We start from the raw sequence: 15,597 nt of genomic DNA on the forward strand, positions 1-15,597 counted from the left end.
TAATCGAAGTTTGCGTCTGAAGGTGGTTGTGTTAGTTAGTGAAGGTCTAGGGGTTGTTGGTAACGGCAGTCGTCTGTAACCACTAAAGCCTAATTAAGCCCCAGCTTACGGAACAACGGGGCTAAAATAGCAGCCCTCCGTGCCCCGGCCATATATACAGTCACCACCATTCTTCCTCCCATCTCTTGTGCCTGAAGCCTCCCTTCCCTCGTCCCTCTCCCTTCTAACCCATCGTTGCCGTTGTTGGACGCAAGACATGACGGAAGGGAACAGCACGGTATGCCCTCCGTCGGATATGATCCTGCTGAGCGGACTTTGGGCTAATGAAATTGACATTGAGGTGTTGTCGGAATTCCTTTTTCCCGTCCTAATCATGCAGACTTCGGTGATATTAGCGCTCACTCGCTTCTTGGCCTACGCCCTCAAGCCTTTCGGCCAGCCCAGAGTCGTCGCCGAGCTCATCGTAAGCTCGACTTCCTCTCCTCTATTTTTCTTTCTCGTTCCGCAAGTCTCACGAGATTAGCTTTCATTCCATATGTAGTGGAATTATCTTGTCCAGCTGTTGACTTGGAGTTGCCTGTCTATTAGGGTGGCATACTGTTGGGGCCGGCGGCCTTTGGGAAGCTTACTTACAATAGCGCCTCGGCCGAGAATGCAGGAAGCCCGGGAACATCGGTGGTTAAACCGCTTTACAGATTCCTTTTTCCCCCGACGAGCTATACCTTGATCGAGGCTATCGGCTTCTTGGGGCTCATCTACTACGTCTTCCTAGTCGCAGTCGAGCTCGACGTGAAAGTGTTCAGGGTGATGGGCAGGAAGGTGGTGGCCGTCGCGATGGCCAGCCTAACCCTCCCTCTGCTTGCGACCGCCGCCATCGTGGCGGTCTTCGGTTTACCTGCCCCTATGGCGAACAACAGCTATAAGGCGTCCGGCACGGAGCAAGCCGCTTTCGTCCTGCTCCTCAGCTTCGCACTCTCGATCACCGCCTTCCCGATCCTGGCGCGACTCCTCGCGGAGCTCAAGATCCCGAATCCCGAAGTCGGTCAGGTCGTCCTGCCGTCGGCCTTGGTCGGCGACGTGGTGTCGTGGCTCCTCCTCGCGCTGTGTTTTGCCCTTATTGGGCCTGGCGACAAGGCAGCTGCTCATGAGTACCTTGCGCCCTTTTGGATGGTGCTCGCCGCAGCCTGTCTTGTGCTCGTGTGCCTGTACATGGTCAGGCCGCTCCTGGAATGGACGTTGCGGCAGATGCCGGAAGGCGAGCCGGTGAACAACGTGTACATGGGTTTGGTGCTCATCTTCGTGTTGGGCGCCGCCCTGGCCTCGGCGACCGTCGGATTCCACCCCGTGTTTGGCGCCCTCGTCTTGGGGCTGGCGGTGCCCAAGGGGCCGCTCACCACAACCCTGATCGAACGGCTCGACGACTTCGTCATCGGCTTCATGCTGCCGTTCCTCATCGTCGGCTGCGGACTCAAGGCCGATGTGGCATCCCTTATGAGACCGGAGGGAAACGAGCCGACGCACTACATGTTCTGGCTAGGCTGCATCGTCGTGGTTGCGACGTTGGCCAAGGTGGCCGGATGCATGATCATCTCTTCCTTCTATTCGATGCCGCGCTGTCAGGGGTTGTCGCTCGGGATATTGATGAACACGATGGGCCCGGCTCAGGCGATCATCCTCAACATGGGCAAGAGCGAAAAGGTGAACTCCCCTCCCTTCCTCACCGTCTCTCTCGCTTCCAACCCTGGTGTGCTGTCGTCTCATGGGCATTATTAGCCCGTGCAGGTCTTTAACCAGAAGATATACGCGTTGCTGGTGGTCTCGTCGGTCATCTCCACGGCACTGGTGAGCCCGCTGGTAACAGCCCTCGACAGGAAATGCCGCGGCCCGGCCATTTACAAGCAGCGCAACCTGGAGCTCTCGAGGCGGGACTCCGACCTGCGCCTGGTGGCGTGCGTCCACACCGTCCGCAACGTCCCTTCCGTCATCAGCCTCCTTCAACTCTCTAACCCCACCCACGACTCCCCGCTCTTGGTCTCTGCCGTCCACCTCGTTGAGCTCACCGGCCGCACCCCTCCCATGCTCATCGTCCATGAAGCTGGTGCCATTGGCACCCTCACGAGAAGGAACACCGACAACGCACCCCCGGACCTCGTGCACTCCGAACCGATCGTTTCTGCCTTCGAGAAGTACCAGCAGCACGCCGGATGCGTCACCCTCCAGGCCCTCACTGCTGTCTCTGCCTACTCGTCCATGCATGAGGACATCTGTAACATCGCCGCGGACCACCAGGTCTCCCTCATCGTCCTCCCCTTCCACAAGCTGCTCACGGTGGACGGCGAAATGGAGGTCATCAACCCTGCCATCCGCGCCGTCAACCAGGGCGTCCTCACTAACGCGCCCTGCTCCGTCGGAATCCTCGTCGACCGCGGCCTGGGCGAGCACGGGAAGTTCGCCAATGCCGGGCATCACACGCCCCTCCACGTTGCGATCCTCTTCTTTGGCGGCCCCGACGACCGCGAGGCGCTCATGTACGGGCGCCGGTTTCTCGAGCAACCAGGGGTCGTCCTCACCGTCGTCCGGTTCCTCCCCAGCTACGAGGCTGAGGCGCCCGCCGCCGCGCCGGCCGTATGGCCGGCCAAGGTGGACCGGCTGTGGGACGACGAGTGCATCAGGGACTTCCGGCTTCAGTTCGGGGACAACGCGTCGGTCTCGTACACCGACAAGGTGGTGAACGACAGCTCGGCAACAGTGGCGGCTATCCTGTCCATGGGCAGCATCTACGACTTCTACGTGGTGGGCAGGGCGAGCGGGGGGGGCTCGCCACTCGTGGTAGGCATGACGGAGTTCACCGACTTCCCTGAGCTGGGACCGATTGGGGACTTGCTGGTATCATCGGACATGGGGGCGATGGTGTCGGTGCTGGTGATGCAGCAGTACGTGGAGGAACGGATAGAGTGAGTATCGGAAGGAGTCAACCCGGGGGAAACAAAGGGTTTAGGCGGGACGGCCACTGACCCATCTCTGATTGTGACTTAGGAGAGACCGTAGACGGCTACTGACCATTTTCCCCTTTTTTTTTCCTGTTAATTCTTTATTTTCCTTTCCGATAATTTAAATTCTGCTGTCATTAGTGTTTTTTTTTATTAGTAGTCCCGTCTGCCTCTGTCTCTTATTGAAGAAAAATCCTGAGGCCAAAAAATTATAATCACAGTAACAATTCTGATAATTTTGTTATGATCCATCAAGAGAATGCCGATGCTAATCCTGTCACAGAGGGAGAAAACAAAACACAAGCAACAGTAAGACAGTTTTGAAACTGAGCTTGAAATGCAAGAACTAATATAGCATCGAAGAACCGTGCAATCAATAGCATACAATTGGTCATACAAAAAGCCACTTGTGATCATATATATGTATGTATTGTACTCCCCCTCTCTCTCTCTCGGATTAATACACACGAAGTGGAATGAAGGTGGGGATCAGCTCGCAACCATGCAATCAGACATAGGATGGCGGCTTCGGCAGGTCGGCGACGTCGCCGCAGAGCAGCGTGTTGTCCGGTATGTTGTACTCGTCCCTCAGCGACCTCTCCGGCGAAGTGACGCTGATGTAGATCTGCTGCCCCAGGTAGTGCCTCTCCCACATCTCAGACCGCAGGTTCCACATCCCCGCGTTGTCGAAGGTGAGCATGATCGCTGACCACGACCTCGGGTACACCTGTATCGTGTGCCGGCTCACTGCGTCGAGAAGATTGTACGTCTTCCTGCTCTCCGGCGTCCACTTTCCGTGCCCCATCCTGCAAGCATTACACCAAATATTTGGTTCATCGGCGACATGGAAGGTGAGTACTGATACTGCTCGAGGGCAAGTCGGTTGCGGTGTAGGCGGCGTGATGAGATTACCCGACAGGGAAGAAGGAGTAGCCATCCAAGTGGTAGCACTGAATGCTCCTCTCAGGATTCTCGAGGATGATCTCGATGTAAGTTCTGTAGGTGGCGTTGAGGACGTTCGGCGTGGCCGTGATCGGTGCGCTGGCCGCCGGTGGCTCGTCATTGATACTGTCGTACTTGAACACCTTGTCGGCGATGCCGTAATACTCCGCGAGCTTGAGTGGGGTGGGGGATTCCACATGCGACACGCCGTTGAGCGCGAAGCGGCGCTTGCCGTTGACGAGCCCGACCGAGCTGGCGAGCTTGATGGTTCTGGTGATGTTGATGCCACCGTAGTGGTAGGAGCCCTGGGGGTTGGGCCGGGCGGCGCTGGCCGTGAGGTTCCATCGGAACGACCGCCACTGGTTGAAGGACCACGCCCAGCCGATAGGCGCCGCCGGCAGCTCGGGTGACGGTGGGACGCTGGAGCCGGCGTAGCGGATGACGCCCGTGGCGGTCCGCATGTACTTGGTGAAACGTGTGGAGGCGACCATGTAGTAGTCCTTGGGTTCTTGGTTGGCCGTGACGAGCACGGAGAGGCACTGCCCGACGTGGACGTCGAGGGACTCATAGTCGTTCTGCACGGTGTGCGACCCGTCCATCTCCACCAGCTTCATCCGGTGGTTCTGCATCCGGAAGTTGAGCGACACCTTCATGCCGACGTTGCAGATGCGGTAGCGGTACGTCTTTCCGGCCTCCATGGTGAAGAGCGGCGTGTCGTCCTTGCCGCTGGCGTCCTTACCGGTTCGTCCGTTGATGAGGACGCCGGCAGGGTTGCCAATGCCGTGGCCGGCGTCGAGGATCGCGGCGAGGGCCTTGTGGCTTTTGGCGTACCAGTCGCCGATGAGCACGGTGTAATCGTCGGTTGGGTCGGCGAAAGGCACGGGGATGAGGAGGCGGCTGTTGACGCGGAGGCCGCCAAACGCCCCGGCGGCCCTGTGCATCCCCATGGAGGGGAAGTAGAAGAAGCTTCCGATCTGGTCCTTCACCTGGAAGTGGTACGTGAAGTTCTTTCCGGGAGGTATGGGGCAGTTGGTGCCAGGCATGCCATCCATCCAGGAGTTCTTCCTCTGCTGTATGCCGTTCCTGATACACAAGCACCGGGTCAGCATGAACGAAGAAGAAGAAGCTCATCAGCGACACGCTCAACGAGCACAGACAACAAACCACGTCAAGAGGAAGGGCTCATCCAGGTTGTTGAAGACATTGACGACGATGTTGTTGTTGGTGGTGGAGTTGATGTTGGGTCCGGGGAACTGGCCATTGATGAGGATGACCTGCTGAGGGACGCCGAGGGGAGAGACGGTGCCGTACGTGACGTTCCACGTGAAGAACAAGTACGGGTCCTCGGCGTGCACCGCCGCGGGGCCAAGAAGGCAGAGGAACACAAGGAGCGCATCGCGACCCCCTCCCATGATCGGTGGTTGCTCCCCTGACCTCCTTCTCTCTTTCCCAGCCACGAGAGCTAGAGCGAAGGCGACGAGCTACGACCCTCTAACCGGCGATGGGAAAGATAAAGAGGTTTACTCCGTACGCAGACGGATGGAAGACGAGGAGGCCGAGGGGGAGTTCGTCTTCGGAGTTTTGTCGCCGGGCGAGAGGGCCGATTTATAGAGGAAAGCAGGGACAGAGCTGGACGCTCGTTCAAGCTCCTCCACTCCGTCCCTCCTCGCTCCTTGCTCCTTGCTCCGGACTTCGCGCTCTGCCCTGTTTCCATTCGCCGCTACAGGGTGATGTCGCCCGTGTTCCTTCCGTGTGTGCGAGACGAGTGTCTCGAAGTTGGTCAATCAGATGCGGGTTCGGTCTTAGCTATCTGAACCGGAATTAGAACGGCTCCGATTTGGTTTTTCTCCCATGATTCTGAAAGCGGACCGGGAAGAATAGAAAAATCTCCGAACCGGACCGGCCAAGGAAGCAGATTGGCTGTTGGGCCGTGTTCTAAACAGGTTAGTTTTGGGCCCGGGTCATTAAAGAAAGGGTTTCTTATTTATATGTATATATATATATATATATATATGTATATATCTTCTTTTAATTAATGATTTATAATGAATAGTTTCCGTTCCCCACTATCTCTGCCGCGGATTGAAGGTCACACTCCCACCTCTTCTTCTTCTTTGGCATCGGAGCGCTCGTTCGCTTCTTCAGATTCTTGGGTATTGACTCCTCTCTTGCGTCTTCGCTCGAGCTCTCTTTCGATTTGGCGATTAGATGTGTCCTCCGTCGGACGGATCTCGCTCTAGGGTTTCGGTTCAAACTGGCCCAGTTTGCGTTGAATCTTTTCGGGGTTGTTCCGCGAAGTAAAGGGTTGCTCCTCGATCGCTCGTGATTCGCGTTCTTTTGCCCGTTCGCGAGATCTGTAAGTTGGAAAGTTGGGGATTCGTCTACTCGTTGATTCGATGTGTCCTGCAAGCTATCTCTGTTCATTGATTTCGTGAAACCGGAGTGCAGTTTGATGCTTCGTTTCTTTGTCTAGAGAAGTTAACTGTGAATCTCCATTGGTTTGTCAATTGTTGATGTATGTTCACACTTTGGAAGAGTGATTGAATATTGGTTTTGAGAATGAGATCAATCAGAGAAGTTGTTTATTTGTTGAGATAGTTAATGGAAAAAATATACAGAGAAGAAGAAAGATTTGCACATAGATTGTCTTATAAGTCATATGACAGAGTTTTTAGATTATTATTTATTACAGTAGGTTTTGGAAAAAAAAATATATAATATCTAGTAATCATAGTAATGTAATAACTATAAGTTTACACCATGGATCAACATCAACTGAGTACCTTTTCATATTTTTAATGAAAGAATATTCTAGTCATACAAGATAGACTTCTTATGGTGTATGTTACTTATTGATGATATTATTCTGATTTAGAAGAGTTTAACTTAAGTTTTCATGACAAATGTTACAAAATAAAGGTCTTAAATTAAATAGGCTTAATAAGTATATGAAATGCAATTGTAACAATATTAAAGGAACAGTTGAAGTGTAATTTTTATTTGTATCTTGGAGAAAAAAGAAGAGGAAATCATCTTTGACCAAGTAACAGCCGAGTTATGAAACTAACCCCAGAAGTCACTGCTGATTGTACTATTATCTTATGAAGTTGCAACTCGTTACATTTCAATTATTATTACTTGAGATACACAAAGTTTTAATTAATTCTGTAAATCTAGACTTTTGTATGTTGAAACAATTTCTTTACGATGATACCTTGGTATTATAAGTTCAAATTGCTTCATGTGGTTTCCTTTCTAATTTCATAATCAAAATTTGTTTTATCTTTTCAGCTTAAGACAAAGATAGCAGCCAACACGACTAGAAATCTTGCAAGTGCCATCACTGTTTAGCAGAATGTGGCATCACTACATCTGGAACTGAGTTCTTCTTGAATGCTTATTACAAAACTATAATGTCTGGGCTGCTTAATGTAATTTCTGCCTGTTTTGGCTTGGCAATGCATCTTACTTGCATTATATAACTTGTTCTTCCCCATATTTCATCATCTATGATTCTATGTATTGTTGGACATTAGACACTTCTATGTTGATGCTTCATATGCGTGTATGTCTATGTGTAAGATTGTATTTATTTGGCAGATGGAACTACTGTAGAATCATAATTTGTTATTGCTGGCTTGTATTGATATTGTCTATATATAATTTTTTAGTTCTTTATAGCTTTATGATGTGCATTACAAATACTTGTTCCTAACTGTACATTGCATAGACATGAATTTGAAGGGCAGTTATAGAGTGTGTTAGTATATATCATGGACTTCCGGCTATTGTATATTTGTATTTGAGGATTCCATTTTAAAATTACCTTTTATTTTTTTTGTGTATTTATTAATTTTTCAATTGTGTGCATATATTTTATATATTGTTTAGAAATTTATGGAGGAGAATGGAACACCATTTTAGTGCATCAATTGTTTTAAATTTGAAACTTAGTAACCCACTACATTTTTGTATGTTTTTCTTGATTATTTTGCAAGTGTGGAGTGATCATCATTTTCTAATCAGTTGACATGTTGCTTAAGGATCACTTCACTTGGCTCATTAGTTTATTAGGCCTGAGATATAAGAACACTGAATATCAGTTTCCTCTTCTATATTCTTTTCATGATCTGGGGGAATTTTTGGAGATTGCACCATAGTTTCTTAAGTCTAATGTGCTGTTACTATAGGAAATCTTTCTATCTGCCAACTATCTTTTGAATTTGTCATTGAATTCCATCGCCCAAATTTATTTGGATAAGAATTTTGAACCAGCTTCAGAGGGTTGACATCAATTTAATGGCTGATCATAAAATGTTGACCAAGACTTCCGTGGTTCCTTCTTGACTTGAGTTACCTTTGTAGTGTTGCCTTTTTTGATTGAAAAAGACCATTACTATTTCTTTTTCGCAAAGGATTTGAGACTTTAGTTTGATTGGTAATCCTTTTGGGATGCTTGTTTGTTATTAAATTATGTGAATATTCATTGGCAGTTTTGTGTAAAGAGCTAACTGAATGAGGCTTTGTGCCTGTACCTTGTATTTTTCTTTATTTCATATCGTCTCTATCAAAACACTGATCTATGCTAGTGTCCTCTTTGCTTCCCTTATAGTTATACACATGTCATGCATGCATGTCTTGCTTTTCTTGATTAAAAAAAATTGGAGCTTTCGGTTTCAGACAACCCTTAATGGTTCAGCATCAAATATCCCTGACTCAACGGGCCGACCCTACACGACATCATTTTCTGCTCAGTCGGCTTCAAATCCTGGATTTCATCACTCTGGTAAGCAGTTTGTTACTCGGTTAACTTTCTTGAACAGATGTATGATAAATTTTTGTAAGTGCTAACTTGTACAATAAAAGGTGGTTTGCAAGGGCTGCATAACATCCATGGAAGCTTCAACCTGCCAAACATGCCAGGTTCACTTGCATCAAGAAATGCAGTAATGGGTGGTGTTCCATCAGGCAGTGTCCAGCAACCAGGCGGAAACATTCCTAGTGGACGGTTTGCATCAAACAATCTTTTGGTTGCATTGTCTCAGGTTCAGAATATTTTTTAATTATAAGCATATTACTTCATTTGCATAAGATAACCTTTTGGTTGCATTATGTATGGTAAAATCTGCTTAGGTAGATGCACATGTCTTCCTGCACTGAGTGAAGTATTAAAGCTTACTAATGGATCTAAAGATTCTTCTTTTTTTCCTTTTTATACTATATTAATCTGAAGCTTGATTGCATATTCTCATTTTTCATGCAGATGTCTCATGGTTCTGGTGTCACCAATAGAGGGGGTATCAATGTTGTCGGAAATCATGCTTTTAGTAGTAGCATGAATGGAGTTGGCGGGTCAATAACTGGTATTTCCTCAAATTCTGCTACCGGCAATCGTAATTCAGTTCCAGGCTTGGGAGTTTCTCCAGTTTTGGGTAATGTAGGCCCAAGACTTACGAACTCTATGGGAAACATTGTTGGTGCTGGTAACATGGGAAGAAACATCAACTCTGGAGGATTATCCATTCCTGGACTAGCTTCCCGTGTAAACTTAGCTTCCAATAGTGGATCAGGGAGCCTCAATTTACAAGGGCCAAACAGACTGATCAGTGGCATGCTTCAACAGGGTAGTTCTCTTAATTTCCTTGAAGATCTTTGACCTTACATGATTTAGATAACTCATCTTAGCACACTACATTATCTATTTCAATAAGAAAAACTCTCTCGGAATGTATATAATTTAGTGGTAAGTTGCTTGAAGTAAGTCTAATTTCTCTTCGGTTAATGAAACTATTGCAATTCATGCCACCAACGCAACTAAGATTCATGTTACTAATGGATTACCTTATTTGAGAGCAATGTTTCTATTATTATGCTGTGAGGTGATTATGAAACTTTATTGTTCCGCTGATCAGGCATTAGAAAGCATCGACGACACTCGAATATGGTTTTTTGTTACCTTGTTATTGTACCCAAGGTATGCAATACCGAATGATACCGCTCGTACTGGGTGGTACGTACCAGTCCGTCAGCAGACAGGTACACGGACCGCCCGCTACCGAGTGGTAGTGTCGATTGAGGCGTTATCGTCGACGGTGACCGAGGGAGAAGAAAGAAGAGGGAGAAGGGAAAGAAAGAAATAGGAAAAAATGGGAGAACCTAGAGATCGCCGCTCTCCTCCTCGTCTGTCAACGACTTCTCATCCGTGCACAGGAGAAGAGGCATCGACGTCGCGGGGCGAGGAGAGACGAAGATTTTTTTTTTTCTTCTCTTCTCGGGTGACATCGCCTGCAAATTTTTTTTTCCCATTAAGTGAGGCGACATTGTAATTTTTTTTTTTTTATCTGCAACATTGCCTCCCGCAACGTCGCCCCATATATAGGTAAATCGAGCGGTTTACCTATATATATACCGAGCGGTATACCGAAATATACCTCTTGATATATAGTACCGTATCGTATCGGATCGAATAAGTCTTGAAATTTCGATGTGGTACAAAATTTCAATCCTTGATTGTACCAACAGTGTTGGAACTATTTTACAAAGTTACTTGGTGTAAACTTTTAAAATATCAACAACATTGGCTTGCACTGGTATGACAAAGAAGGGGCAGCTCAATGCATGAAATTTTCTCTAATGTAGGATATGGGGATGATTTTTGCACCCGTATAACCAAGATATTCTCAATATTGTTTAGATGTATATTTGCAGATCTATGTAGATGGGAAAGGTATCTGCATATGTAATAGCTTTATTGATTCATGTGCTTGAATAGAAGCATGCTCGTGAGTGTGGGACACTTGCAGAAAAGTTTAATCCCTAATTAAATATAACTGACATTTCGACTAACCACAGAATTTGTTTTTCGGTTCCTGGTCTATTAGATGCTTTTAGTTCATTAGTACATATTGTAATGATGGTACTAATCCTATTTATGTGGCCTTTTGTCCTGATCTTTGACTAGTGTTTTTATCTGTTGCACTAAAGTACATCCATGTACCATTTTGTACTTTAGACTCCATGTTGCATCTTATTAAATACTCATCAAAATTCATGCATCGAAATATATCAGTAAATATGCCTGTAAATTTGCTAACAAATTGTTTCATTATTATTATAAGCAGCACCACAAATGATTGGTGTGCTTGGGAATTCTTATGCTACATCAGGAGGATCGTTATCTCAGGGTCAAGGTGGGAGTAACCCACTAAGCTCTATGGGAATGCTGAATGATGTCAATGCTGCTGACAGTTCTCCTTTTGATATGAATGATTTTCCTCAATTAAGTACACGACCAAGTTCAGCTGGAGGACCACAAGGGCAACTCGGTGTGTAAATGAGTTTTTCTGGCTTACTTTCTTTTTTTCGATTTCTTTGCTGTGGAATGGAGCATATGCTGACCCGTCAATTTTTAGGTGCAACACGGAAGCAAGGAGTTGGTGTTAGCTCCATTGTCCAGCAAAATCAGGAATTTAGCATACAAAATGAAGATTTTCCAGCTTTGCCTGGATTGAAAGGTTTTTCTTTTCATCTGGAATTTCTCTGCATTGTTTCTGTTTGCTTTTCTCCTCTTAAGGGGCAAGTTTTATTTCTTTGATCGTATTCTTTGTTCAGCTTTTGTCCTATCTGGTTCTGCCATTTTGATGAAACTTTGCTATGTGCCTTTTCTTTTATTCTCCAACATTTGTTTAGTTCTGGTCCTTGAAGAAGCCACTCTGGATTAGAACAACATGCTTCCATTTTTTATATCACATGATGTGACATCTTTCAGAATATTTGCCAGAATTAAATTGTTATTCATCTCAAACTAGATGCACATGCAGATCAGGTTAATATATTATGGATGACACTAATATTCTCCCAAGCTAAGCTTACTATGTCGACATGGACTCTTTGAGGGTTTCATGTTTCCTATTGGGTTTTTGATGTAGATACACACGAGTCTTACAGCCAGCCCCATTTACATTGAAGCCCACTTATGTTTTGTCTAGGTCAGTCTTAAATTTGCAATCACTTATAAGGAAATTCTGTCGATTAGGTGATTATCATGGAACACTAATTTGAGGAATTAATAGTTTTCCTTTTCTTTGGTTCACATTCCAGGCTCCTTCATTATCGATTAATGGAAACCCACATCGTTCATATTCACAGTTCGACCTGGAAAGTGGAAAAATAAGAACTTGTCTGTTACTATAACAGAATATTCTTGTTTATATTACTTTTTGTAATAATTTTGAATTTATCATGTAAAACAACTAAGCTGTTTCATCTCTCTCTCTCCAACACCACCACCTTCACCACCACCACCACCACCACCACCTTGGATACAATCTTGGGACACACGAGTTTATCTGCATGGTTTTTTTTGAAGATTTGACCACAAGATATTGTGACCAGTTTAGTAAGGTCAAGGATTTAATGGAATTGCTGCACATGAACATTTTTAGTTACACTTCTATCTACTCTTTAATTCCAACCTCCTGGTCAGCCAATTTTATTCACATTTTTAACAGCACATTGAATTTCCTTTAGTCTCTAATGTTGGATTGTATTTATATATGCTGCTTGATGTAATTGTAAAATGGTGGAGATCAGAAGTACATAAAGAAATAATGGATGAAATATAATTCATTCTGGTCGAATCATCACTCATTGTGATGTAACAATGTTCTGAAATCATTTCAAAAAGCCTTCTTGCCTTCTTGGCTATGTTAGTGGGAAGAAGTTAAAGAGGATTTTTTTTTACTATACCATACTGTGACAAACACATTTCTTATACAGTAAACTGTTTTTGAAAGCTGATTATTAGTCATTATGGACTTTCGATATACATATTCTGTAGCATTAGAGATAATTATATTATCTAAGTAGTAGTTTGCTTAGGTTTGTACTAGTCTATACTCTATAATCTTTCCCCAAGGTTCATGCTAAATCATTATATTTTGTTCTCTGTTAGGCGGTAGCTCAGACTTTTCTGTGGACTTGCATCAGAAAGAACAACTTCATGAAAGTATCTCTTCGATGCAGTCACCACACTTACCTGTGAGTTGAATCGTGGTGACTTTATTTGATCTAGTGTCCTTTCTCATTGATCTAATTTGATGAAATATTGGTGTTTATTTCATCAAGTAGATGGCACGATCTGTTGGATTTAGCTTAGGAGGAAGTTACCCACCTAACCGTCAGCAACAACATGCTACTTCAGCAAGTAGTGGTGGGCTACCTTTTACACCTGGAAGCAATCAAGATCTTCGATTAAATGACACTGAGTTCTTTCCATCTTCTCATGTAACGTATCACTCACAGGTATATTCATGTCTAGTGGATTTATCTGTTAGTCAATTTAATTTTTAAAGTACTGATATCAATTAAGTGGTTTCACCTTGACATGCTTTATTTAGATTCAAAACAGTGGTTCTCCTGGCATTGGGTTGAGACCCTTGAGCTCTCCAACAACAGCTTCTGGTATGGGAGCATATGAGCAGCTCATTCAGCAATATCAGCCTCCGCAAAGTCCATCTCATTTTCGACTACAAATGTCTGATGTTAGTCAGTTATATAGAGACCAGAGCTTAAAATCCACTCAGGGGTCACAAGTAGCTCCTGATCGGTTTGGCTTGCAGGGTTTGTTAAGTGTTATTAGGATGAATGATCCCGATCTGACATCTCTTGCACTGGGCATTGATTTAACTACATTAGGGTTGAACTTAAACTCATCGGAAAATCTTCATAAAACATTTGGTTCGCCATGGTCTGATGACCCAGTCAAGGGAGAACCAGAATATTGCATTCCAAGTTGTTATTATGCCAAACCACCACCCCTTCTACATGTAAGCCTGTTTACTTTATGAATTTTTTTTAATAAATGTACAGTCTTGATTTTATGATCTTATATCTGTCATTATGGGTGTAGCAAGGGTATTTTTCGAAACTTCAGGTGTCAACCCTCTTTTACATCTTTTATAGGTATGTATTACATGTTGTTTTGTGTATTCCTTGCAATAGCTGTTACTTAAAGTTCCTCTGTATCATTTTCCAGTATGCCGAAGGATGAAGCTCAGCTTTATGCGGCTTCCGAACTGTAATCCCTCCTCCCTTTCTCTCTGTTTGTGTCAGTCTGGAAGCTTGTTGGGGTTTTTTTCCCAATTTTTTGTGAAGTCACCAAACTTGCAAATCAGTCTATCAAGTTTATCCTTGAACATTTATATTTTGTTTAGTTTTTATTTGGCACCAGTTCATAAAGGAAACTAGATGGTTTTGCGGTAGACTTTTGTGGCTGTGCTTATAAATAAAGCGGAAGATTTAAACTTACTGTTGTTAGAAACAAATTATGCAGGACTTGCCTTTTGCAGTGTCTATCTTGCTGTTTCTCTGCTTTTTATTCAACTAAAATGAATACATAATCTCTATTTTTTTCTCTGGTGAATTTTTCCATATGACCTAGGAGTTTAACTACATTTGTATGTTGTCTGGATGTGCTTGTAGTTGTCTTTAAATTGCCTCAATCAGAGTCTTTTTGCAGATGTGCACGAGGATGGTTCTACCACAGAGAGCATCAGTTGTGGTTCACAAGAGTTCCAAATGTGGAACCTCTTGTTAAGACTCACGCATATGAAAGAGGGACCTATGTTTGTTTTGATCCTAACACATGGGGAACAATTCTGAAGGTTTGGAACATTCCAATTATATGTTCTGTTATTGCCATCAATTAGTTACTGAGCATCCCTGTTGTTGGATTGCAGGAGAACTTTGTTTTGCTTTATGAGGCAGTGGAGAAGAAACCAATGCTCCCCTCTGATCGCCCTCAGCTAGCTTAAAAGTTTGTTCATGTAGAACATGTCTTGTCACTGTTAGAATAAATTGATCAATCTATTCTTCATTTTTCTTCATCATAGTGTTCTCATTTACCAGCTTGGTCATAGTTTGTTTCTCGCGCCCTCCCATATTTGATTAAGTGTAGGATTTGGCTCATATAGGTAGGATATATGAATTCACCTTTTGTAGCTGAAGCTCCACGGGGAAGGACTTAAAAGAAGTGTTCTCTCGCTGGGTAATTTAGGTTGAATATGTTCTGGAGATCACTGACCTCTTGGACTAGGAGCAGAATACTCATTCTTAATCAAGGAACTGGAACTCATTCATGCAGGTATTGGAGGGACAAAGATAGCATAGTTGTTAGTCTTGGATGGATGGATCTGATAGGGTCTTTCAGTCTAAATAAATTAAATCATCTTTTCTCTTTCTTGATTGTTAGATCACTTTTAGCTTATAAAGATAGCATAGTTGCTTTTCTCTGATATTCAAGTTACAAGGTGCATAGTTTCTACAGAAGTACACAACCATTAAAGGCAAAGAAAAAATGTTGCCAGGTTTATGTTGCTCTTGATGGACAGGGTTGGATACGGTCTTTAGGTATAAGCAAATTAAACAGCTTATAAAAATAGCAAGTTATTTTTCCCTGATGTTCAAGTTACATGGTGCATAATTTCTCTGAAAATAGGGTTTATTGTGTTTTTGATTTCCATGTTACAGGATTATCCATGTGGATGAGGTATGTGAATCCTGCCTTTGCATGAAAATTACTTTGGTAGTATTTCCTAGATTCACTGTCTATTTTGAGGTGCCTAAGATCCATGGATTATATGCTTTTGTGCACATGCCTCTCTGC

The 15,597-nt window shown here is 44.6% G+C and overlaps 3 protein-coding genes and 1 non-coding gene across 7 annotated transcripts; 2 read left to right on the forward strand and 2 right to left on the reverse strand.

Annotated features, from left to right (window-relative positions):
* Positions 1–256: 256 nt before the first annotated feature.
* LOC135649987 (cation/H(+) antiporter 15-like) lies at positions 257–2,958 on the forward strand. Its single transcript, XM_065169011.1, has 3 exons — positions 257–463; positions 589–1,698; positions 1,783–2,958. Exons 1-3 carry the CDS (start codon positions 257–259, stop codon positions 2,956–2,958), a joined length of 2,493 nt encoding a protein of 830 aa, XP_065025083.1.
* Positions 2,959–3,498: 540 nt separating this feature from the next.
* Positions 3,499–5,344, reverse strand: LOC103996975 (L-ascorbate oxidase homolog). The gene is made up of 3 exons (XM_009418055.3): positions 5,097–5,344; positions 3,903–5,015; positions 3,499–3,796 (listed from the first exon to the last, which is right to left on the reverse strand). The coding sequence occupies exons 1-3, from the start codon at positions 5,342–5,344 to the stop codon at positions 3,499–3,501; spliced, it is 1,659 nt and encodes a 552-aa protein (XP_009416330.2).
* Positions 5,345–5,966: 622 nt separating this feature from the next.
* LOC135648937 (probable NOT transcription complex subunit VIP2) lies at positions 5,967–14,818 on the forward strand. 4 transcript variants are annotated; one of them, XM_065166966.1, is made up of 14 exons: positions 5,967–6,085; positions 7,224–7,363; positions 8,613–8,718; positions 8,799–8,977; positions 9,196–9,556; positions 11,054–11,257; positions 11,345–11,446; positions 12,886–12,971; positions 13,062–13,235; positions 13,331–13,759; positions 13,843–13,895; positions 13,969–14,010; positions 14,452–14,596; positions 14,672–14,818. In XM_065166966.1, exons 2-14 carry the CDS (start codon positions 7,346–7,348, stop codon positions 14,744–14,746), a joined length of 1,974 nt encoding a protein of 657 aa, XP_065023038.1. In that variant the 5' UTR covers positions 5,967–6,085; positions 7,224–7,345; the 3' UTR covers positions 14,747–14,818. The 4 variants fall into 4 exon arrangements, with proteins under 4 accessions (XP_065023038.1, XP_065023040.1, XP_065023039.1 ...); XM_065166967.1 differs by having other exon boundaries at positions 6,005–6,288; XM_065166968.1 differs by lacking the exon at positions 13,969–14,010.
* On the reverse strand, positions 8,641–8,718 carry LOC135650307 (small nucleolar RNA snoR35). Its single transcript, XR_010501505.1, has one exon. It is a non-coding gene; the product is annotated as a small nucleolar RNA snoR35 (small nucleolar RNA).
* Positions 14,819–15,597: the final 779 nt, after the last annotated feature.

The sequence above is a fragment of the Musa acuminata genome, chromosome BXJ3-9 (genome assembly GCF_036884655.1).
Source record: "Musa acuminata AAA Group cultivar baxijiao chromosome BXJ3-9, Cavendish_Baxijiao_AAA, whole genome shotgun sequence".
NCBI lineage: Eukaryota > Viridiplantae > Streptophyta > Magnoliopsida > Zingiberales > Musaceae > Musa > Musa acuminata.